Source organism: Microchirus variegatus (assembly GCF_963457635.1).
Source record: "Microchirus variegatus genome assembly, chromosome: 1".
Taxonomy (NCBI): domain Eukaryota; kingdom Metazoa; phylum Chordata; class Actinopteri; order Pleuronectiformes; family Soleidae; genus Microchirus; species Microchirus variegatus.
In genome coordinates, this window is record NC_139802.1 from 3468196 (window position 1) to 3493366 (window position 25171).

Consider the following 25171-nt stretch of genomic DNA (forward strand, 5'->3'; position numbering starts at 1 on the left):
GAGTGGAGGACACAAATTAGTTGATTTTTATGGGTTTATTACAAATCTTAGCGGTCGCTTTGGACAGAGGTGAAATGAGACAGCTGGAGCGTGTAAAACAGACATTAATTACATCAGTGACTCATTATTTCCAGGACATATTCGTCAAAACTCATCTCGGTTGCTCCTGGAGTCTCGTAGTTGTGTGAGAGACGTCAGCACCTCCTCTGTTGTTCTCATCCCGAGCTGTTTACCCCGTCTGCTCCTCACATTCACTGTTCCACTTTCACTTTCCTTATCCCCCACCACTGGATAGAGGAAAAAACACAAAATCAAGATTGCTCATAGTTATAATGAAGTATTATACGGTTAAAAGTAAATGAAAGGGAAGTTTTATTTATGTAGTTCATTTTAAAGAAATGACTGGCTGTGGTATCAAGTTATGCATATTTACCAAATATGTAGTTGTACTGAGCCAACTGAGCAGAGCGAATCTTCTTATTTAAGGTCGCGCCCTGATCTTCATTCACATCAGCCATGAAGCCAGCTTCACGGAACTGCAGCGCCACCTTAACAGGAGAGAGAACTTCTTTTTAGACTTGCTAATAGCGACAGACAGAAAGTACACTTGTTCTGCTGATGTCTGACACAGATCTCATCATTACTGACTAACCTGCCGAGCATAAGACTCACTGTTGCCCCCTACAGGAATGACCATGACCTGCGCTGGCGATAACCACAGCGGCCTGTGTGAGAAGAAGATGGAGAGATGATAAGTTATAGTGTATTACAGCGAGAAAATACAACGCATGTGACTTCATGTGATGGTTGTCACACCATTTCCCTCCGAAGTTCTCGGCGAGTATAGCGATCATTCTCTCCAGTGATCCCAGCACGGCTCTGTGGATCATCACTGGTCTGTGCAACTGTCCGTCTCGCCTGAATGAGAGAAAAAGTTTTACTGCTGTGGTCGTTATCCTTTAATATCTCTGAAATTAACAACGCAAATCAATACGTCAGGCTGTTTTACGACAACATTGGGTTTTTTTTATGGTCTATGGCCTTCTTCTGTACGTATGTTCAGGATTATCTGAGAAATGTACTATATAATGACAGATACTGATGTTGAAATGTAAAATTGCAGCTATTGCAATAACAATGTAACATCAATACTGACCTCTCCTAAACTACACAATCAAACACAAATATGGGGCAAATCATGATTTAGGTCAGTAATTGAGCGCGTGAATTGTCCACATCAATAAATTCAAGAGGATAAACCTTTCACGACTAAATCAAGCCCCTGTGAAGCTACATGTGCAGCTTAAGCATCAAACGAGGGGATGGTCAAACAGATGAGCTCATGGTAATGGAGTTCACATTTAAATCAGTGCAGATGTTGGATTGCTTATAAGACTAAGAGGCAAAATGGAGAAACTTGACTCACCCGACATACTGAAGGTCAAATCTAATGGGCAGCTGGAAGTCCAACTGGATTGTGGCACATTGATGTTGTCTTCCAATGGCATCTTTGATCTGAATGTCGATCTATGAAAAAAAAACAGAATGTGTGTGTGTGTGTTTGTTTCAGTATCAGGCTTCACTTCTCTTTTCCAGCCAAGATCTATAAATCTCAAGTCTGAAACGCTGCTGGTGACAACGTGCAGTTCTTTGACCCAGACATGGTTACAAAGGAGTTGCCAGGAGCTGCTTATAGCTAAACTGTGGCTGAGAAACCTTCTGAGAAACTGTCATATCATAGACTAGAGCATGTTCATGTGGCGTCTGCTCCAACCCTGACTTAACTCGCCTCCACATGAGCTCAGTCACTTCCTCTTCGGGCTTATAAATGTCTTGTGTGACTAAATGTGAGAAATGAATGTGCCTCAAAGAAAACCAAGGTCATCCTTTACTTATATGCCACATTCGATTGTTAACAAATCGTTTTATTTATTAAAAAAACAACCCTTCCTTGTGGACTTTAAAGCAGAAGCCACACAAAGTTGCTTGTGTCGCGCTCTCTTTGTTGACGACAAACGATGTATGGGTATTGTCGTAAGTCAAAGTGACTCACGTGTGTGTGTGTGTGTGTAAATCAGTGTCCTTTCTTTTCAACTGACCTTTGGTCCATAGAAGGCTCCGTCTCCTGGATTCAACTCCCAGTGTTCACCAAAGTGCTGCAGACTTCTCTCCAACTGCTACGCTCACACACACACACAACATAGAGCACAGCAAGTAAGTAGGCCGAATAGTAGACACTGTGTGTGTGTGTGTGTGTGTGTGTGTGTGTGTGTGTGTGTGTGTGTGTGTTCTTGTACTTGCGGCATACTGAGGACCAGTGAGGGTTTTTAACCAACAAAGTGAGGTCATTTTTACGGCGTGAGGACATTTTGGCCCGTCCTCACTTTGTTTTCATTCAAATCACTTCCTTAGGTTGTAAACATGCTATACTCTGATTTTAGGTCCTCAATTTGGTACAAAAACCCATTTTCCAGCCCTGGTGTTTCACACACGTTTTGCTCTGGGGCTCCACCTGCAGACATGTTATGGTACTGCACCGAGTAGTTCTTTATAGATGTCATTCATGAAGTAGATATTTGTAATTGTGTTGATTTTCAAGTGGACATGCTGGTCTTCACTTTGTCAGCAACCCGGTCCTCAGTATGCAGCAAGTACAAGAATGTGTGTGTGTGTGCGTGCTGTGGGACTTTGGAACCACAATGTTCAATTAAACTCGACTGGATCAGCTTGAATTGCTGCGGCGCCTATTTAAAAGACATCCAAAGGATTTAAAGATATACATGTCCCCAGCAGCCCGACATAGAGAAAATACCCCTCATATTTTAAATATTATCACACCATATTACTTTGTTTAAGTACTTGTTTTTTCTTGAACGGGTGAATAACCGGGTCCAGCCTATAGGATGTATACATTGGGTGGAAATATGTTTGCATTTGGGTAAAACACAACATGATGGAGTGTCTGTGAATGCTGTGTGTTTACCTGCTCTGCGCTATCCCACTGTTCAGGCTCCCCTAAGCACGGTGTAGGCCGTGTAGAGAGGAGACAGTGGAAAGAAAAGCCAAACACATGATACACGCTCCTCACAAAGTCCAAACAAGCCACGATCTCCTCTTCCAGCTGCACAGAGAGGATGAAAAAAAGAAAAGAAAAACAGTGTGATTCAATAGCCGGGAGTGTGGACAGTGTAAACTTACTGTAATTCAGTGTAATTACATTTAATGTATGAATTTGTTTATCTGACACTATCTTGTGACTTTTATCTCAGTGAATTAACAGGAAACACACAGATGGGCTGGAGGTGCACAATCAAGTGTCTTCAGAATGTTGCCGTCTTCTCTGACACAGACTGTGCAGCCACAGAGATGCACATATGGAGGTGTAATGTCTGGACGGCACAAAGAGCTTCATTCATAGGCTATGGCCTCCCGGAATGTCTCGAGTTATTTGTACAGCCCATCTAATCACTGCGATATGGTTCCACGTGTGTCCTATTTGCAGTTTCTCTCCCAGTCACTGCACTTTACTCTATAGAGATACAATCGGCGGATCTGCGAACAAAACAACCAGTGTCTGCGTGCTTGTGCTGTTGTGTGAGACCTGCTCAGGTGTGCAGAAGATGTGAGCGTCGTCCTGGCAGAACCTGCGGACACGAGTCAGACCGCCCAGCGCCCCAGAGAGCTCGTTGCGATGAAGGGCCCCGAAATCTGCCCATCGTAGAGGAAGCTCCCTCCACGAGCGAATACGCTGCTCAAACATAAGACTGTACACATAACGAAGAAGAGTCGGCCACTGCTCAGGCAGCATCAATACTACTATGGTATCATTAACAACAACAAGAAGCATTTTCAAAAAATGATCTGCATTAGGGCTGAATGATTTAGAATAAATATATGATTGCCATTATTTCAGGGATTGTGAATATGATTAGCCTTTATCAGAGGAATGGTAACTTTTCTCAATTTCATTCAAAAAACATATTTAAAACTAGAGCTGAAACGATTAATTGATGAATCGATTAATCGGCAACTATTTTGATAATCGTTAATCGGTTTGAAGCTTTTTTCATGATTAAAACAAGATTTCTGATTGTTTTAGCTTCTTAAATGTGAATATTTTCTAGGTTTCTTTGCTCCACATAACAAAGAAATCATTAAAACTGAATCATTTTGGTTTGTGGACAAAACAAGACATTCAAGAACATCGTCATTTCCAGGTTTGACGAACACTGATGCACACTTTTTAACATTTTCTGACATTTTATGGACTAACCGATTCATCGAGAAAATAATCGACAGATTAACAGATTACGAAAATAACCGTTAGTTGCAGCTCCATTTAAAACGATAACTGTGTGATATTTGTGCAGCTCTGTGAGAAACACACGTTATCTTCAGTCTGTAAAATAAGATGTGCATAGATCAAGACAATAATAAATCTAAAATGATATTTTGACACATTTTGAATATGAAGATTCAAAAAGTGCTGTATTGTGATTTCCATAAAATCTCAATTAATTGTTCAGCTCTAATCTGAGTGTTTAAGCTCAGTTTCAGAAGTAATCTGCATCCATACAGACTTAAAATCATTCCATTGAGTTACACTGGGCATGAGCACACTGGTGTAAACAGGAAGTTGATTATTTATGGGGTTAGAGTTAGAATGAGGTTTACATAGGGGGTTTGGCGTTTAGTTGTGATGGTAACGGTGAGGGACTAAGGGATGCATTAGGTCTGAGTGTCCAAAAATGAATGGAGGCCAACGCAGTGTCATAAAACAAGAATAGCTGCACAAACTCACCAGTGTGCAGGGCAGTTCATGGGTTTGAGAGCGTAGGTTTGAGAGCCCTCTGATGTCACAGTAAACATGTTCTCGCTGTAGTGCTCCCAGTGGCCAGAGCGCTCCCACAATGCAGTGCTGTACAGAGTTGGAGTCATGACCTCGGTGAAGCCTCGCCTTTGGTATTCACTCTAAGGGACGTCAGGAAGGACAATTAGTGATACTGAATGCTGGACAGGGTCAGACGGTCACAACAGTGTAATAATGGCCAACTAACAACAGCAATATCCTGACCACTTCCAGAAAACACGCGTATATCCTCAGGATACACCGCACATGTTCATATATGTATAGACAGTGTGTGTGTGTCATGTTCATGTGGGTATCATGACACTATGAACCCATTCAGGAAGTGTTTTAATAACCGGAAAGGTTTATCTAGTTTCAGTTCATATCCGCTACAGTATATTACAGCGTAAATACTTTCTGATTTACTACTTATTGTAACCATTTAAATACAATGTTATGTTATTTATTGAAAAGTTCTCTATTTAAATGATATCTGCACTCCTTCATCTTCAGTCTCACCATCAGCAGGAAAAAGTAGCTTGTGGACAAACAGTTTAATTATTGAAATGCACACTTCTGAATAAGAAATGAGTACAGTACGTTTACCTTAATGAAGTCGGTGAGTTTGTTGTAAATGTGTGCTCCTTTAGGTAAGAAGAAGCAACTGCCTGGACTGACATCATTGAAGAAGAACAGGTCCTGATCCTGCACAAAAACATGTGAACCTGGCATTTATGACAAGAAAGCAAAACATTTAACAACACATTTTCACCTCTCTCACTTTTGTGACCCGTTGTAAATTTAATCAGGTTTTGTCTTACTGTCCCGATGCGCCTGTGGTCCCTCCTCCTCGCCTCCTCCTGCTCCCTCTCCCACTCTTCTTTGTCCTTCACTCCTGGAAAGGCAACCCCTGACAGACGCATCAAACCTGATGACTCCATCTGATTGGCCAGGGTCACGGGGGAAAGCTGCAGTGTTACAGAGAGGAAGAGAAAAATAATGAGCAAACAAAGAGGTGTGAAAGGATGAGAGAGTGACGTGAAAGCACATCTGATGGATGGCAGCGTATTTGTAAGGGCCTGAAACAGGAAAGTGGCCGCTGACAAACACAACATCCTGCTGCTGATATTTCCAGCGTGACTGCCATGAAATTCCAGTCTTCCCAGTCAATGTCTCTTTTTCTCCCTCTCTCTCTCTCTGGATCAATAAAGACAAGGAAAATTCCATTTACCCAGCATGTGTTGCGCTGGCCAACTTTGCCAAAAGGGTCCAAATAAAACAGATTTTTAGAGATTAGATAAATTTGTCCCACCAGTGTGGATTAATGTTAACATCTATATACTATGACAGCTGTGCAAAAACAAAAATCAAGGAAACAAGTGGTGGAAACGCACAGAAACACGCTCACCTGAAGCATCTTGAAGACCTTGAGGAGGCCAGTGTGAGGGAGGAGGGGCCCAGCACAGACCCCTATGCTGTCTCCACACCTGAATCACACAGAAAAGGATGGAAAAAAAGGTTTAGAGGTAGAGGGAATTCATAAAACTCTGACATGTAGGCCAACATCAGGGACTATATGCCTGTATGTGTCTGTACATGCCTGTATACTGTCATGGTGGGGCCATTCATCTGCTCCTCGACAAGCTGCAGCCTCAACTTGCTGCTCTATAAGCAGAAAACCCACAGAACAAAACATTCCTCTATTATTACACTTCAGCGTGGGCAGCAGACAAGAAGGAAGGACACTATGCTCAGAGATTAAACACTGGGGCAAAATACAGTATCATCAGCAAAACACAAAAACACTCCCAAACAGGGAGGAATGTCCCTGTTACGCATATTATCAGTGGCAAAATACAGTGTAAACACTCAGTTACAGAAGGTGCTACAAGTACACGGCACATAATTTATTCTATTCTCAGTCCAGCTGAACATTTACCAGCAAATAATACGATAAATAACATCAAAATAGAAATACAGGATATGCTTCATGAGAGAGAAATACCTGAACTAACCAATATCATCTCAGTTCAGTAGGTTTTGTTAGTTACAACAACCTACAGGTCTTTTAGCGAGCAAGTTGTTAGTTAGTGTGCAGTTATGTGTGTGTGCTGTAGTATTTATGATGGTATAACTAACCTGGAAGAGCTCTCGCACCTCTTCTACATTCAGCTCCAGTGTGGACAAAGGAAGTTTGAGGGCAGCGGCGTCCTTACACCTGTCCTCTATGTCGTTCAGAGACGAGGCACTGGAGGTTAAGACAGATGCAGGAAAAACATCAAAAACAAAACTATCACAACATGATGCATTTGTATGAGATGGCAACTAGCGCAGATTATTACTGGGAAAAATACACTCATGGTTTATTTGTCGGACATTATTTCCAGATCAGGTAGTCTACACAAATAAATACATAAAGAGACTGTAATATGATATTTCACAGGCTACGGCCAAGACATATCTCAACATCTAAACTACCCAGATTCCACTTACTGCACTATCCTTCATCAGATGTGGTTGAATGAGCATCTCACCTGTTATTCTGCAGGTGGTCACAGTAAAAACCGAGCTCTGACGCGCCTTCTCTGAACACGTCGGTACCAAAAGCCCCTTCCAACACCCCACTGAGGACACATGCTGCCGTCCTCCAGGCTGTCTGAGAAAGGGAGAGTAATGTCCCAAAGTAACCTTTAAAGTATGTGAGCACAGCACTTATGGTCATACAACTGTGATGAAACTATATATCTAATAGTTGATTATAGTGATTGCCTTTTGCTGATATTTTTTGTTAATCTTAAAACATCGCTTTATAGAAGCTCAAATGATTTTTTTTTAATTACCTGCTTTCCCTCTACTGTGTCAAACCCCAGAATTTGTAGTTCACAGTCGACCTCTAGAGGTTGTCCAAGCTCCCACAGCTGCCCATTCACCTTACTCACCAATGCTCCCTTCAACCTGCCGTAACACACACAATCATAGTTTTGTAGCAATAGTTCAGTCACAACAAACTCATTAAATTGACACATTTGTATGAATTAATTGTGTATTTACCGAACACTCTGAGCAACAGTGAGTGGTGTAGTCACTCCAGCTGTCCCTTTCACAGTTTGTCCACCAGCCAGTCGAATGCTGAGGGTCTTCTCTAAAGCTTCAGCCCTCTTCACACTGCCTCGTCTCTCCCCGAGTGACTCGAAGATTTGCAGTCGCTCAGATAACAGTGGGGACACCTGCAGCTGGACACGGAGAGATAGAGATAAGTATCACAAGAAGTGAAAAAGAGTGACAGAAGTAAAAAAAAACAACATAAAAGCAAGGGAACAGCAAGATTATATTAATATTAATATTAATACACAATTCAACTTAAAGGAATAATAACTATCCTGTGGGTTCACTGAGGATGTTAGCTCATTGTCTTTAGTTCATATGCTGTATTTGATTAACATATAGTATAGTAATATTTTAATAGGGTGGATGATTTAATATGAATACTACTTATAGTACAAGTTATGATACTTTCCCTTAGCAACTTTGTCCCCTACCAACAGAGTTCCTTCAATAAAACCCCTGTTCATTATTATTATTATGGGTTAGGTTTTGTCTTTTCTTCAGTGTACTGGCTGCATTTCAGCAATAATAATAATACAAAATATTGAAAAGACTATTTCAATCATTAACAAACCAATAAAATGCCTCTGCCAATCACCTTCATGACTTTCCCAACAGTATTTTTTTTTTATCACCAGCTCCCAAATAACATTACATATTGTATGTTATGACAGTCATAACATTAAATATCACATGCAATACTGAAAGCCATGACCTAATTAATGCAATACTCAAGGATTTCAGTGATCATTTGCCTTGTGTCAAACACTGTAGCTGTAGACTGTTGTTTTTGGCCTTGGACTATGGAGAATAATAAGTGTGCACTGACACTGTGGTCAACTGAATGGATGTGGCAGACGTTAGCACTCTGAGAGTGAGTGCGTTCTCTCGTTAAAGATGAAAGTGTTATATTTTTAATCTGAGGTGATTTAGGGACTGAAAAGGTTTTGTCTGGAAAATAAATTTTGGCATTTGTGAAAAATGTCCTAGAGCTCAAAGCAACATCTTCTAAGCCAGATATTGTTTGTTCATTCAATTGTCCTCTACGGTGTATTTATTATTATCAATAATCAGTAAACTGTTTATGGAGTAAATTTCAAGAGAGATCAACCATAGCAGTGAAAGGGTCCATCTCAGAACCATGTGTCAGAACATGTCCTGCAAAACTGCAAATGTGTTTCAATCCAGGTAAATCTCAGTTTAACTGGAGAGGGGGTATGTTTATCATCACAACTCAAAATGTCAACTTCATTCCTAACAGAACAAACAAGCAAACATGAGTATCTGTCATGTAAACATCCACTTCCATTCATTTGGACAGTCCAAACAAAGCATTGTCCCTAATGTTAAATATAATTAGTGCCTGCCTAACCCTTGCTTCCAACTAACCACAATTCAAATCCCGGCCCCAAATTTCACCTATTTCTCAAATATTACCCTCTGTATCATTAAGACCAGATTTTGGTCTCCATGAGGAGTTAAGGTCCTGACAAGGTCAGTGTTTACTATACAAGAAAAGGTCCTAAAAAGACAACAAATACAACACACACAGAGAGAGAATTGTGCAGCTATTCTGGTTCGGACACTGCATTGATATCCACTTCCATTCAAAGCCATCACTGTAACCATGACTAATAATACTTAATTATAATCCAACTACAATTCACAATGTGACTGCTAAATTTGGATATGGTTCAACATTATTAGAACCAGGTTTTGGTCTCCATGAGGACTACATGTCCTAACGAGGTCAGTGTTTATACCACAAGGTCCTTACGTGGTAACAAGAGAAAGAACACACACACACACAGCTGAAGCTAACATTAGCTGCCGTTACTTCACTACAGTAATAACAAGCTTGGGCACCTTGCTGTAACTCCTGTGCGCGTGAAGAGTCGCACGCGCAGCCGGTCGACAGATTAACAGTCGTATTAGCTGCGTCACCGCCATCCTACTGTACACACTCCCAACACACGCGTTCATCTACTAATATCCGGCATTACTGTCCACCTCCCTGCGAGCGGCCATTGTACAGGAAGCGCGAAGGAGAAGCGCAACTAGTGACGTCACGGCCGGAAAACCGTGACGCCGCCGCCGCCGCCGCCACAAAAGGCAGCGTGCGCGCTCGTGAGAGTCAACGCGAGACCGCGCTTCCGCAAGGGAGAGGCATACACGCCGTCCGGGACGGAGAGGTACGCTGTGCTGTTCGAGAATGATAATTATCACCAAAAACATCACGTGGAGATACGCACAGACACACTGCGTTAAATACCACGTACTCAGGTCTTAAGGAAACCACGCAAAGTTTGCGACAGTACAACATTAGACCCTGCACCTGAACAAAAGTACAAAAACAACGACTCCCCGATGGAGCTGCGTCTCAAGTCTGCTAATTTACTGACCGAAGTCTCAATTCAGTCTATTAGTAAACTGCTACGTGCAAAGTGATTGGCTTAACCTCTACTAAACCTTTTTAAATGATTTAAATCCACCTACTAATGCCAACAACGGCAAATGTTCTGAAATGTCATTGAAATAAATGACGTTTTTAACAGCACTATGAACTAGTCTGCATCGATTTAGAGGAATCTACTTCGTCTAAACCTGAATAAAGCTTTATTCTGGTGTGAATCATTCCAGTAGTCAACATTTGTGCAGTAGCAACAGGGATACTGTATATTATGATGGAGACATGAATGTGTTCAATCGTGACTTGAAGTTCCACTGAACTGCCACTTGGGGGCGCCACAACACCTTAGGTAGATTATGGACCATAAGTAAGGTCCAGATATCAATACAGTTAAGCCTCTAAACTAAGGACTAGGCATTTGCACAGTTTTAAACTCTGAGTACTTCACTATATCCATGATCAAACGAGGACGGTGCATACATGTGTTGGACTTCACTTCATGGTCCTGTTCGCCTCAGACATGGAGCTTAATTTATTTTGTCTTATGGTGCAGGTACAGTATAACTAAACTGCTGGCAGAGACCAAATTGTCTCAGTCTTTGTATAAATGTCTAGTGTAGCTGGACGCAAAACACGTGCTTACATTTTTTTTGAAATGCTTAATGTAAAATTATTATTTAGGTTTTGCTGGATTGTGTAACTTTGGCTTTCGTATTGTGTTCAATGGTGTAAAGCAGACATTTCGTTTAAAGTTTTAAATCACATCTAGAAAATATGGCCATTACCTGTGCACATTATAGTATGCAAATGTTAAGTGGAAACAAAATTAAAGTATTCTCAAAGCAGTAAATTGAGGTCTTTGCAGAGGGAATAAGTAATAAAAAAAAAATGGCAAATAAGGACAGTGTGCCAACTGTTTACAGTCAGCGGTGCAAATACACAAAATGAAAAGACACATTAAGAGTGAGGAAAAATAGACAAAGTTAAATATATAAGAAACCAAAGAAAAGTAAAAAATAAAAAAAGTCTTTGTTCTAATAACGTGATATGCTCTGGAAAAATCATAAATGTGTGTGCATATAGTCACTGTGTAGAATAACTGCTGCAGGATGTGTGCGTCACACCAGAAAGGATTGGACACTCAAAGACCAGTGATATAACATCATTGATGAGAACAGCAGTAATAGCAATTAAACTTATCAAATGTACACAGATACACATCTTCAGTCATTTTTTCAAACTCAAAACTGTCAAACAAATGAAGAAGTTATTTACAGGGATAACTGAAGTGTTGAACTTGGAAGGTGCTGGGTTGGTGTGTTAATTTAGCTTTTTTTTGATAAACACACCACACTTGGGTTTGGATCATTAGCAATTTGCGACTGCGGAGACGACAAACACACACTTTACAGAGAGTGGTAACAGACTTTGTGTCGCATCTCGGATGTTGTGCCAACACTGTAGTGAATATGTTTTTTACAGTGCATCTGTTCAACACGTTTGCATGGGAACATCTGCAGAAGCTCTGTGTCTTAATGAACTGTACTGGCAGGCGGAGACGACACACACTACGATTAGACAAGCACAGTAGATATGAGGCTTTGACAGAAACACTCCCCCTCTCACTACTACATCAGTGCGGGAAACAGAGCAGCATTATGGCAAACAAATCCTGTACTAGAGGTCTGCTGCCATTGTGCTCACCATTGTTTATCCCTAGATGTGTTGAGAGGTGCACAAGTGTTTCTGGATGCATTTGAGCACTAGAGGTATTGGGGGGCAAAAGCATGAAATTAGCAAAAAAAATAAATAATTTGAAAATGACCAGACCTATCTAAAAGAAAAATACACAAAAACAAATTGTTAATGCAGTATGAAAATGGCAGCAGCTGTGTCAGTAAATTAAAACAATTACTCTATGAACACAAAGAAAATACAGCCTAACAACGCAAATAAATAACAGCGCAGTTCCAGTTATAATGACCAAATAAAATACCTCCCCCCCAGTTGAATTGAAACTGTGGATTTTATTCAAGTCAGTACATGTTGAAGCCTAGAAAGAGTGTGATTTAAACTGGAATGCCTCCCCCAGCTGCCATCCTCTACCAAGTATCTTCGAGAGTGAAGTCTAAATTTCAAGCGCGCACAAAGATGCGACACACAATTATCTTCGCCCTCCTCTTCAACATGGTGGTTTCAAAAAAGGAGGACAGAAAGGTGTAACAGACACGGCAGAGAAATGATTCTAGCACTGAAGCTTTTCAAAAAGGCCTCAATCACAGTAAAGACAGGGGGAACACGAGACATGATCATCGTCCTCGTTACCAGAAACAACAGCTCGAAGAGCAAAAGCTGCGTCATCTCAGTGCTTTTATATTTACAAGCTTAGAAATATACAGTCGGAGGAACAGAGAGGTGAAAAGGTTTAAGCAAGAGAAGGTGATTATTTACAGCAGGTTCTCCAGGTAAATGAAGTGTTATCCTCAGCTGCAACACAAAAGCCATTACTTCAAATAAGAAATACCCTTCCTATGACAGAGAGAGAAACGAGAGAAACTTTCATAAAAAAATTGAAGCAATAGTTGACATTTATAAAAAAAAAAAAATGTGGTTATTGGTCTTACTAGGAAGAAATATGTGACTTTTGAACACGGAACTGAAGACAAGAGACAGTTAGCTTAGCATTAAGACTGAAATTAACAGCTAGTCTTGATCTGTCTGGTGATGACATCCTCACTCCTCCACAAAACTACTCCCTGAAAAACCAGGTCAACTTTAAACATGAGATTTTTTTATTTAGATTTCCAGAGAAATTAGCCTAAGAGATGCTGGTATATTGTTATTTTTTCTACAGTTGGACAGAACCAGACTAGATGTTTCATCATATCCAGTCTTTATGCTAAGCTAAGCAAAGCTAACCAGCTAGTAGTTGCAGCTCCATTTTCAGCAGACAGATCCTCTCATCCAACTCTCAAGATATTTTTACTTCTCGTTTCTTTACACTCTCATGCTAGCTGACATAAAGTAACTCAATCACACAGGTCGACAAACTAAGTTGAGTTTTATTTCTTGTTGAACTATTTTATTCCTATACGTTTCTATGGGACTCTTGAACGAGAACTAATGCAACCTTTTTCATGTGGTTTATGGAGATACGGAAAAAAGGGGACAAATTGAGGCTCGTTATACAACACTCCTCACTTTACAGCTTAAGAAGACTATTGAGCTACCTACAGTAGCTGAAGCAAAAAGGATTAAATCAGCTATTTACACACAACTCAAGGTAGTTTTGATTCAAGCTAATTAACAGGGTAAAAATATCAGGGCTCATACCAGCGGGGCTAACACACACACTGCGCTGCTAGTTGTGTGGCTTGCACTTCTCATTCAGCTTGTCATGGATGACCACTTCAGTAGCGTGGGGGTAGGAACGGTCTCTTCTGCCCATGATGGAAAGGAACACCTGTGAACGGAGGACCGTGTCGCTTGCCCCCCCGAAACCCCCCCCTGTGGTGATCGTGGTGATCATGGTGATCGTGGTGATCGTGGCGATCTTGGTTATGCTGGTGAGACGGGGCTCGGCCTCGCGACAGAGGTCTCTGGGAAAGCATTGGGGGCCGAGGAGTGGGCAAGGCGAGGAGGGGAACGGGGTTAGAGGTTTGGTTGCGGGAATGAGGTGGAGGACTTGTGGGGGGGTTCTGGAGAGGTGGAGCAGCGGACTGAGAAGAGAGGTGACCTGGGGCAGTGTCGACTGCAGGGGAATTAGGTGTGGAGGGAGAGGTTGAGGAGGATGTGGTAGAGGGAGAAGGGGGTGGAAGAGGTAGCTTTGGAGGCTCCTTAACTCTGCCAAGTAAAGGTGGAGGAACACCGGGGGTACCTGGACGGTGGAGAGGGGGTGCGTGGCGCGGGATAAAAAGCTCTTTAACTGTGCCAGGACGGGGATGCTTAGGGGGCTCGCCAAGCAGTGACGTCATGAGAGGTGGAGGAGCCATTTTGTTTCCTCTGGGCCCCATTCCACCTCGCTCTGCAACTTCGGGTCTGAGTGGGGGAGGAAGAGATAGAGGACGATCGACGGGGACCAACACGCCTCCCACCATCACTGCAGAGGGCACAGCAGGGTGGGTGGATAAAGGGTGCATTGGCATGGGCGGCGGTGGGGGGCGAGGGATTGGCAGCCTGCTGAAGAAAGGGGATGGAGGAGGAGGAGGATGATGATGATGGTGGTGGAGGTGGGATGGAGGGCCTTGGTTGTTATCCGGGTGGAACGGCATTTGAAAGGGAGGTGGGGGAAGGGCGTGTGGGTGAGGATGGGGGAGATGAGGGAGGAGCTGCTGTGGGTGAGGAGGTGGCATGGAGGGGGTCATGTCCTCTGAGCCTCCCTGTCCAATGTTAAGAAGAGGTGACAGAGGCTGCGCTTCCATGTATTCCTCCTCTTCATACCACATCGCTCCACCAGGCCGCCCGCCAGCCCCTCCTCCGCGACGAGATCCTCGGCCAATCACGCGGATGCTCTCGACTGTCTTGATGGGCTCTCCAGCCAGAGGACAATTTGAGGAGCTCAGAGTTTGAATGGGTGCGCCTTCAGTGCACGGTGACACTAGAGTCTCAATGCGATGATACTGACCCTCTTTCCCATTCCCAGCATGAGACTCTTGACCTTTGCTCTTGTCTTCTCTTTTTCCACTCAGACATCCATCATCTGAGCCAGTGCTAGCTTTACGAGAGCCACTGGAGAGTCTCCTCTCGCCCATTGCTCTGTTTATGCCCATCATTCTCATCTGGCTGTGCTGCTGTCCATCTTTCTTACTCTTTGTGTCATTACTGGGGGAGGAGGAATGCTGCCTCCTGACATTCATTGCTTTATCATCCTTCAGTTTTGAGCTACTCTTCTTACCAGCTCCATATCGGGAAGAGGAGCCCAGAAACTCTCCATCACTATTGCTTCCTGATGGGGTGATCACAGCATCCCAGAGTTCATTGCGGTAGGCTGTCGGCGAGAGGCTATGACCTCCAGAAGACCCCATGGATTCTGGAACACTCCCAGGTGTGTCCATGATCTCATCCTGGGTCGGGGTACCAGCAGCCTCGTCTCTCACTGGAGTTCCTTCAACCCCATCAGGACTGACATCACCTAGAGCGAGACTAAACGCTGGATTACCCTGCAAGAAACTGTTGATTTTTGATTCTAGGCTGGGAGGAGCGACGGTAGGAGCTGAGGGACGAGAAGGAGGTGGAGGAGGAGGAGGAGGCGACAGCTGTCTGTCTTTTTCCCAGTCTCTGGTTCTCCCGGACGTTTCTCGTTTAAGGCTGTTCCCCAGACTGGGTTTTGTTTTTGTGGTGGTTGGGGTTGGTGGGGTTTTTAATGTTGATGATTCCGGGGAGGTTCGGGCGGGAGGAGCCGATGCCGTGTTTGTCACATTTTGCAGGAGAGAGGACAAACCTGTGTCAAAGACAGAAACGCAAAGATAAAGAGATAACGATACACAAGACAAAACAACATATGTATTAAATGCCATTTGTGATTAAAAATAAGAGCAATGTTTGTACGTCGTACCTGCGGTGTTTGTTTTAGAAAGAGCGCTGAGTATGCCTTCAGGTGTGATGTCAACGCGTGACAGGATGCTGGCCAGGGCAGGACTAGGAGGGGTCACTTTAGAAGCCAATGATTGGCCAGAGGGGGTGGTGGGGGTCCCAGGAGACGGCCGAGGTGATGGACTAGCTGCTGAGAGGAAGTGAAGCATGGAGAGATTGGCCGTTTAAATACTTTAAAGGTGCCATATGTAAGAATGTGGCCAAAAAACGGTCACTACATTCAAATTCAAAACACAGAGGTCTTTTAGGTTTCTTTTTCTGACGTAACTGGCAACCCGTGGTTGCTCGGCAGCTGAGACGCTACTGACTGCAATGATTGGTAGACGGCGGTAGGTGGCGCCACATGCCAAAACATGATTTCAAAACATAAACATGATTTGCAGTGTGCAAAATGTTTTTTTAATGCAAATATTTTGTCTGTACTGTTGTTGTTGGTGAGTTCAGTTTGTTATATGAACATTATTCCTGAGTCTCTGTGACATATTAGGAGGATTTTATGACCAGTTGCTTTCGATTTATTACATAATGCACCTTTAACTTAAATGTTTTTCTTATCAACCCGACCTTGAATTGTGTTCAATCCAATAGTGTTAAATCACAACACATCAGAATAATAGTATAACATATTGGCATATCAGCCTCTAATGAAGATGTTACAAACACCTTTCTGCTACAGTAAAGACAAACATTAATACAAATCAATAACTCTGAAAGAAAAGAAAAAAACAGTGTGTAAAGGCGGAAATATAATATAATATAATATAATATAAATATAACCCTAACCCTGACTGCAAGGAAATTAAATCCACAACTCGGACAAACACACCTGTATTCTTCATTGCAGATGTGAGGGAGCTAAGAATGGAGCTGATCTTTCCCAAGTCCACCTTTGCCAGGTTGACCCCTAGTGCAGTGGCAGGAGCACTTTGAGCAGAGGCTGAGGTGGGGGTCACTGGAGCTGCTGTAGCAGCAGCAGCGGTAGCAGCACTCGTCTTAGAAGCTTTTGTAGGTGTTGTTGGAGGCTTTGATGCCGCTTCTGACCTCGTAGCCTTGGAAACAGCAGCGGGGACTTCCGCTTTCTTATCATCTGCTGGTGAAAATAAAACTTTTTCAATCCAAATTACAACTGTGCAAAACAATAAACCCTCTGATGTAGAAACAACCTGCAGCCACTTACCCCCTGCTCTCGCAGAAACAGCCTCTTCATCAGACACGTCCATTTCGTCCATGTCTCTACTGTCATTCAGTGGTTCTCCTTCGTCCATGGCTTTGCCATCCAGTTCTGGATCCACCTGGGCTCTGCCAGCACCCGGTGCCAGGAAGGGTGAGTCGGAGCCAGTTGGGGAGGGGGCATCTTCAGAGGGAGATGGGATGGGGGAGTCATCGGGTCCAGGTAGATTTGACTTGAGAGAATCCAATTTCCTCTTAAGACTGGCCACACGGTTGGCAAAGGCATTGTATGCCTGAGCAAAATGACAGGAAACGAGCAAAAAAAACAACAACTTTCGATTAAAATAATTGATTAGATTGTATTTGAGTTTTCAAGTCAATAGAGAAACAACAGCAAAACTGATCTTAACATGTACTGCATCTTAAAGTGTTTCCTCAGCAAATTATAGGCTTTATTGGGAACAATAAATTGACTCACATTGGCCACAATTTTAACCTCCTTGAACTGCATCTCGTAAAAAATGTCTGCATTTCCCAAAGCTTCCAGCAGAGGAGGTCCCGTTTTCAACTCTTTCTCCAGGAAGCTGACAAACTCCTGCAGCTTTAAACTGCCATCCTCAAAGTCCTTGGCAAACTTGTTCCCTCCTGCCTTGTCTGGAGAGAGACACGGTTGACAGACAAGCAAAAAAAAAAAATACAATTCACAAAAATGTGTATGAAGAAAAATGACTTCGGTGATTTTCTATCGACTACCATTTCAACTTTCTACTCATGACAAAGTCAATCAAAGCAGCGATGTCGCATTTAAGACTCCAAACGACTGAATTTGAGTGCGTTTCATTAATTATTATATAATGTATTGGTTGAGTATCAGACACCTTAAAGGTAAATTCAGTTTCTCTGGTTTAAAGCAGAAAATACATGATGCACGGAATCAAGAGCTCAAGAAACTTAATCTCACACCTCACTGGAAACTCTTTTCACCTGATTGTCTTTCTACAGAAAGACAATAGAATAAAATACAACATGATGTTTTCGGTTACGCATACACATTCGCTAACTTGTAATGGTGTAATTTGTTTTCTTTTGACGTGGCACGCAGAAGCGATGCATTAAAAGCTGGGCATGTTAAGAGATTAAAACAGAGTGGACGGGACAATAGGTGTGTGTGATGATGCAGAAATAAGCTCAATGACATCTGACCTTTAAGCCTCTTGAGGGCCTCTGTGCTACAGATATCCAGCCTGAGAGCGTCCAGCTGCTTCTCCCTCAACTCTTGTTCTGCAACTGCTCTCTTGTGTCTGGACAACTGATCAATGAGGGAGTGAGGCTGGAAAAGAGAATCATACAAATTCTTACTCAAATATCGTGACAAGATGACACTTTACTGACAGCACTGATTTCATCATGACGCATCATTTCACAGAACATCAAGACTTACTGCGAACTCTGCTACTATCTTGGACTTGAGTGCAGCTTTGGCCTTGGCTGGGGGAAAAAAGTAAGAACATAAAGTTGTTATAAACTTGATATTGTGAAGATGCACTTCTTGCATGTGGAAAGTATGTTTTGAGTCAGTCATTAGCTGACTGAAATGTAAGGAAATGTACAAACTGACCATTTGCAGGTGGGGTCTCCTTTTCCTTTTCTTTTTCCTTCTCCCTTTCCCTTTCTCTTTCTTTTTCCTTTTCCCTCTCCCTCTCCTTTTCTTTTGCCTTTTCCTTCTGCTTCTCTCGCTCCCTCTCCCTCTTGTTCATGTTGGTTTTCAGCTGAGTGATGAGCTCTTCAGGATACACGCTCCTCTCCTCCCAAATGGTAATGATCCTCTCCACTGACCTCCGAACCTTTCCATCTCTGATGTTGACGAATGAAAACAGAACACGTCAGTGCTAGCAGTAGAACAGATACAACACACTTTGGAAAAGTACTTTTAACTGGTATTTATATTAGAACAAACATCTACTATTGGCCCAAAGGTGGACAGCAACACTCGGCACTCACTTTATGAGCTGAACGGCATTGGGAAGGACCTCTGCGAAGGATGAACGAAAGACAATGGCGTTCTTTCTTTTGCAGTTTTGTATCACGTCGTTGGCAAGGTAGAAAAGGTTCAGGCGATGATTGTTGTCAGCTGAAAAAATTAAACAAAGAAGAACAGTATGAAATTAGGAGTATGCACATGTATAGTGCTGTGCAAAAGTTTCAGGCACCACCTGCTCTGTTGTTTTTTCTGTCTGTCAAATTCTGTCACAATTTGGAGTGAAGTGATGCAATGTGATCTTATATATTAGCCAGCTGTTAATGAGTTTAACTCATGCAACATGTGTATGTAATGCTCAAACATGTCTTGAATAAACCTGGTGTAATAGACGTTTTTTAAAGCAGATATTTCTTTAAACGAAATAGTAAGACAATCACAGGATTTACCAGTAACATTAATGAAGGTTCCACTCCACTATTAACAGAGCTGTGTTATTGTTCAAGTGTAAGGGTAGATCACGCTTAATACTTGACACTTGTAGAGGATGTTTGATTTGGTTTTTTTTAAAGACTAAAACCTAAGACCTAAGACTTCTGCACAGTACTGTATATTTTCAGAACAGCTGCAGATCTTGTTTTACTGTGAAGGCTTTATTAATAGATAAATCTACAGAGGCATTGTATTGGAAATGCTGGCTCCAGTAGTGAATAATCATGAAAAGACAAATCGACAGTCAATTAATGCAGCCAGTGGTTGATATGATGCAGATTTTTGTTTTCTTTTTCAAAATACAACAGCTTAATAACAAATGATAAAGGAAATTGTTTGACTGAAACACATATTTATGTATTTAACAAGTTTTCAGTTTCTTAAATGTTAATATTTTCTGGTTTATTACAAAAAAAGACTGTTGAGAACATCCTCCAGGTTTGGGAAACACTGTTCAACATTTACTGACATTTCATTGTCCTAACCATTAATCAAGAAAATAATATAGTTGGTGGTAGCCCTAGTTTTTTGTTGTTCCTGGTAAACTTTGTTCTGTGGCCAAAATGAGTTACTTAGATAGTTTTGGTTGTCAAACCTATGCATGGACATCAGAAATTGATTCCAAATTACAAAAAAAATGGATTTCTATGAACTATGTTTTATTTATCTTATCCAAAAATCCACTTTTTTAATTGTGTCCTTCTGTGAGGAGTGACTAAAAAGATTTGCTGCTGACTTCAACATAACCTGCCCTAAGGTATTTATATGCATCGTCTAGGTTTAGGTCTCTAGGTTTTTGTTAAAAATTCTAATCTCAATGTGACTTCCTATAAAGATAAAGGTTAAATAAAAATAAAACTTTATAATTGCTTCATTTTATTCATACTGAATTTTAATGCAGTTCTGGCTGATCACTTTATATGTATGTGTGTTATGAGATTGTGTATATAGTCCCTTTTTAATGTAGTTACATCCCTTACCAATAATATATATCTGTGATGTCTGCTTTTACTGGTAGGATTCAGTAAATGTAGTAAAGTGTTTCTATGCCCATCTAACTTAATCATTAGTCATGCATTTCCAAAATCACTAAATTACTGGCAAGGACAAAAATCAATTCTACCGCTTCCTAACATAGGAATTACCAATCAAGAACAATTTTTAAAAAGCCAGAAAGCAAAAGTTCTTCACAATTTTATCCAGCATTAAAAAGGAGGCAGACGCCATGTTTAAATTTCTAAATATCACAGAAGATCTTCCACAGATAAGTCTGATAGTAAACAAAAAATAGGAAAAGGCCAACTGTCACATATAACCTCAAGCCACAAAAAACATACAATCCCCAATGCGGGACCAAGAAGACACAGTTCCAGGGTTCCTCATGTGAAATTAAAATGAAAAGGAACTGTAGCTGATGAATCTAACTCTAAAGACACATGTACAGATAAATGCAATTAAGGCTTAATTCAAAATGTACAATCTCCACAGAGAGGACAGGTCTGAAATTAACAGAATATACCTGTGACTTAATCCAAAACAGTTGGTCAGCAAAGAGCCACAAAAGGAAACAGCTTGAAAAAAATAAGACGCTCAAAGCAGAAGGAACATCAGAGGCTGAGGCTCTCCAGTAACAGAGTATTGTTTAAAATGTCAATTGTGGCATCGTATTTCCCGAGTATGTGGTTCATTATCAATGTGGCTGTAAAACATTACAAAACCCTACTGTTGCTCATGCTCCCCCGGCTGCAAAAATACAAGTTGAAAAAAAGCTTAAAAATCAGTTCTTGTGATTTTCCATTTCCATTTTCTGAATGACTTGAAATACACGTGCACAACAAAGTATGTTCTGCAACACTGTAAAAGTATTTCAAATAAAAATATCTAACATTTTCTTTCACTACTTTTATAACAAAACTAGGGCTGGATGATTTTATATAAATATTGAATTACGATCATTTCCACTGATATTGCGATTGCAATTTGATTCTCAATAGAAGAGGGAATTATAATTTTAACATAATTTAGTCTAATTTTCATTTGAATAACATTTAAAATGATTACTGTGTGATTGTTGTGCAGATCTGTGAGAGTTTTCTTCGGTCTGTAGCATATGATGTGTATAGGTCAGGACATGGAAATTTGACACACATTTTCGCTGCTGCGATTTAAAAATTGCAGCAGGCCTTATTGGGATTTTGATCGTCCTCAACATTTATAAACATAACTAAAACTTGATCTTCTTTATTTTCCCACAAAACAAATCACTGTAGCTAATCGGAGTAGCTAATTAATATTGTATTGTAGCTTATTGGAGCATTGAGCCAACAAGCAAATGTACTCTGCATCGACACTGATAACAGTGAAGACTGCTGCACTTTCATGCACAAACAATAATATGCTAGAAATATTCCATGTTGGAATTGATGTATGGAGGCCTGGAGTATATTTTCATAGTTGACACTACTTCACACATTCAACAAGCCTTTTGGGGTCTTTTCTTAATGACGGCCACTCACACAAATAAAAAATGTCAACATTAAAAAAAAAATTACAAACCAATAAATAAACAATATTAGCATTCAAGGGGAGGGCAGAAGATAGCATAACACATAGTCTGCTCTGAAAACAGTTTGGCCTGATTGTTAAGGACAAAACTTTTGGCTTATGGTTATTTACTGCAGCTCTTTATCAGAAAACGTCCAAAGCACGACAGCTGATTGTGTATTGTGTCGTCACTGATGGAGCCCGGAGATTTTTGGCAGTTTAAATGGCAATGGTCGCAATGGAAACCCACTAATGGATATAAATAATTGATAATTGCAAGTTTGCTCATGACACCATTATAAGTAAACATTATGACCAAATGCGTGGCCCCAGCAGATCAATAAAACAGCAGCAGACAACCAGCAGAGAAAATTGTACAATCAACATTATACTCCATTGGCTATTCAGTCATTCAAAGGCTAAATACTGTCAGGAAAAGTTGTCTCTGTGTGGGAGACTGTCACCCACGCCAATTCTGGATTAAATGAACATAAAAACATGAAATAAACAACCATCTAATATATTTTTCAATCGTTCTTACTCTTCACAAAGTAAAAATACATTGCTAAAGGCATATTGCAAGCAATAAGATCACATCAACAACAGTTGTACAAAATACCAACACCTTAGACAAAGTGCGTACTGCAGTGCTGGAAAAAGAGGACAGGCCGACTTCAGATTTAAACCAAAACAACAAGACCATGATATTGCAGTCCAACAGATGTGACTGTAGTTCATTTTAACACATTTAACTTCATTCAATAAACAATTGCATATGATCATTATTTTGATTTGAAAATGTAGTTAGACAAAACTATTGTTTCATTATGATTGCTCCCATCAATCAGCACAGCTAATTTAATTAGTGAAGAAACAAAACACACCACCTCTCACTTCCAACTGCAAGACAACTAACAAAACCACCATGTGCCAGAGCTTTATAGAGGAAAGCCGCATCGAACCACAGACTAACTGATTAGCCTATAAACACCAAACTCACCACCATCTAGTTTAATAAACCAAATAAATGTTTTAGTCATTAAGCTTAAACAGAAAAAGGACAAATGTTTATGCTACCACATTCACAGATGTGAGAATTTTAATTTTTACTTTTTGATATGGTATAAAAATTAAATTTGATTGGACCAAAATGACACTGCTTTAAAGCAGGAATTGGGCATAACTTGTACCATATGCATCAGCTGCTACAACTAAACTGTATATTCTACCAATTGGCAAAATAATAACTGAACAGATGAGACAACCTCTGTTTAGCAATGGAATCACACACAGACTAAAGAGACACCAGTCTGCAACAATGGAAATATTATTTTTGATAAAGCCAATCAAGCCAGATAGGTGAAATTATTTGAATCTCTTACATTGTTTGTGTAAAGAAAGTAACAACAATCATGTGCCCAATTATTCAAAATAAAGTCCTATATAATATGTTATTAATTTAAAAGTACCAGTTCTACCCATTACTTTTATTACAACTCTAAAATTATAATGTATACCTCAACTGATATAAAGTCGACTTTCATTGTCAATTAATGTATTCTTTGTTTGGTTCATAAAATAACACAATAGTGACAATAGTAATACCAAAAAATACTAACCACAACTAATGACACCCTCAAATAACTAGTTTTTCCCCACAGACAAAGATATTCGGGGGGAAATTGGGAATTAAACAAGAACATGATCACATTTAAGTAGCTGGGGGAATAAATAAATAAATCAGACGCAAACAACTCTCATCCCAATTAAGAATAACCAGATTATCAAACTAGCAGGCGATTAGTTTTACGTTTGTTGCAAAAGTGATATTAAGCACAGACGTTTAAGATATTTAAGTACTTATTTACTTTGTGCAGTTAATTCTTACGTTTGTTGTTTACGATAGTCACGTAAATAAACAGATAAGGTTAAAATGTGCAAATGGAAAATCAAAATACGACATAAAACCGTGGTCTGTTCAAACTCAGGGTGAAATAACGAGTGTATTTCAATTTATGAGCCACATTTATGCTTTCAGCGGACTTTTCCTTTGCCTTGACTTCTATTTAAAAAATAGCAAATTCATCACATATCAATGACGCATAACAAACTTGCATACATGAACAAAGCAAAGCACCGTTATTAGCTGTACGTGCAGAATATGTTTTTACTACTTGGATCTCAGAGATGGTGATTATCGACGAGCAGTTGCAGTGCGGAACAATTCTCCGTGAAAACGCAGAATCAAGTTTCTTGCGGAACGTGAGCTCCTGAGGCCCGGCTATAAACACTAGTAAACGGGATATGCTAGCGGTAGCTTAGCAGTATTAAGCACACATTTGATGTGGTGATAAAACATTATTATTTTCACTTCGGTCGATTTAAGAATAACATTCACATTTGGAGTAAATTAACAATATTACCTAATACATGGATTCGCCTTGCACTTCGCAAAAAGGCTACACGCTGCTAGTAGCTACAGTAGCTGATCAGACATGTATTTGAATCGGCTAAGATGAGCTAGCTAGCGGGTTAGCTTGAGCGGCAAGCTAGCTACTCACATTTCTTGAGCCACTTCATCCAGTGGCGAACGATAAGGCTGTGGCTCTTCTTGTTTTCAATGCACCAGCTGGAAAGTCCCTGTATCGACTCCATAGTGTTGGATACTCCTTGAAACTTCCTGTCTAAAGACGCTTCCAGAGCAGCGGTAGAGCCACGGGCTCCGTGGCCGCTTGCAGCCCCTGAACCGGCCGCCATCTTTCCACCAGCTCTGTAAGTGACGGCGGTGAAGGCGCTAATGTACCGAGAAAACACGCCCCCATGTTTGACTTGCCGTAAATACAACTGTTTACCAAGCGAGCCACAAAACAAACAGATAATATCTGAAGTCAGAGCAAGTGAAAGTATATAGAAAAGACATTAGAAAAAAAGACGTATGTGAGTTAGTTTATTTAAGGCTGTAACCAGAATATTACAGAGAAAGAGCTGCAAGTGAGTCAATATTTGCTCTTTTGTCCAAAATAAAACGCAT

The 25171-nt window shown here is 40.9% G+C and overlaps 2 protein-coding genes across 2 annotated transcripts; both read right to left on the bottom strand.

Annotated features, from left to right (window-relative positions):
• Positions 1 to 35: 35 nt before the first annotated feature.
• tars2 (threonyl-tRNA synthetase 2, mitochondrial) lies at positions 36 to 9958 on the bottom strand. Its single transcript, XM_083900440.1, has 18 exons — positions 9821 to 9958; positions 7901 to 8082; positions 7690 to 7804; positions 7384 to 7505; positions 6989 to 7097; positions 6450 to 6514; positions 6258 to 6336; positions 5671 to 5817; positions 5456 to 5554; positions 4802 to 4971; positions 3602 to 3764; positions 2984 to 3121; positions 2100 to 2177; positions 1427 to 1527; positions 817 to 918; positions 653 to 725; positions 434 to 548; positions 36 to 287 (listed from the first exon to the last, which is right to left on the bottom strand). The coding sequence occupies exons 1-18, from the start codon at positions 9935 to 9937 to the stop codon at positions 145 to 147; spliced, it is 2118 nt and encodes a 705-aa protein (XP_083756566.1). The 5' UTR covers positions 9938 to 9958; the 3' UTR covers positions 36 to 144.
• Positions 9959 to 13539: 3581 nt separating this feature from the next.
• On the bottom strand, positions 13540 to 24897 carry rprd2b (regulation of nuclear pre-mRNA domain containing 2b; the record flags this gene model as incomplete). The annotated part of the gene is made up of 10 exons (XM_083900427.1): positions 13540 to 15804; positions 15919 to 16086; positions 16783 to 17043; positions 17134 to 17419; positions 17605 to 17780; positions 18330 to 18456; positions 18568 to 18614; positions 18745 to 18980; positions 19128 to 19257; positions 24702 to 24897. The coding sequence occupies 10 exons, from the start codon at positions 24895 to 24897 to the stop codon at positions 13775 to 13777; spliced, it is 3657 nt and encodes a 1218-aa protein (XP_083756553.1). The 3' UTR covers positions 13540 to 13774.
• Between the last annotated feature and the right edge of the window lie 274 nt (positions 24898 to 25171).

Bases quoted from the DNA above. Each gene is read 5' to 3' on its own strand.
- tars2 (XM_083900440.1), bottom strand. From the start codon at position 9,937: ATGAACGCGTGTGTTGGGAGTGTGTACAGTAGGATGGCGGTGACGCAG. The intron at 5,818-6,257 runs GTGAGCGTGTTT...GTAACACTGCAG, and splicing joins AGGTCTTCAAGATGCTTCAG to CTTTCCCCCGTGACCCTGGC. The intron at 726-816 runs GTGTGACAACCA...CTTCTCACACAG, and splicing joins GAGAACTTCGGAGGGAAATG to GCCGCTGTGGTTATCGCCAG.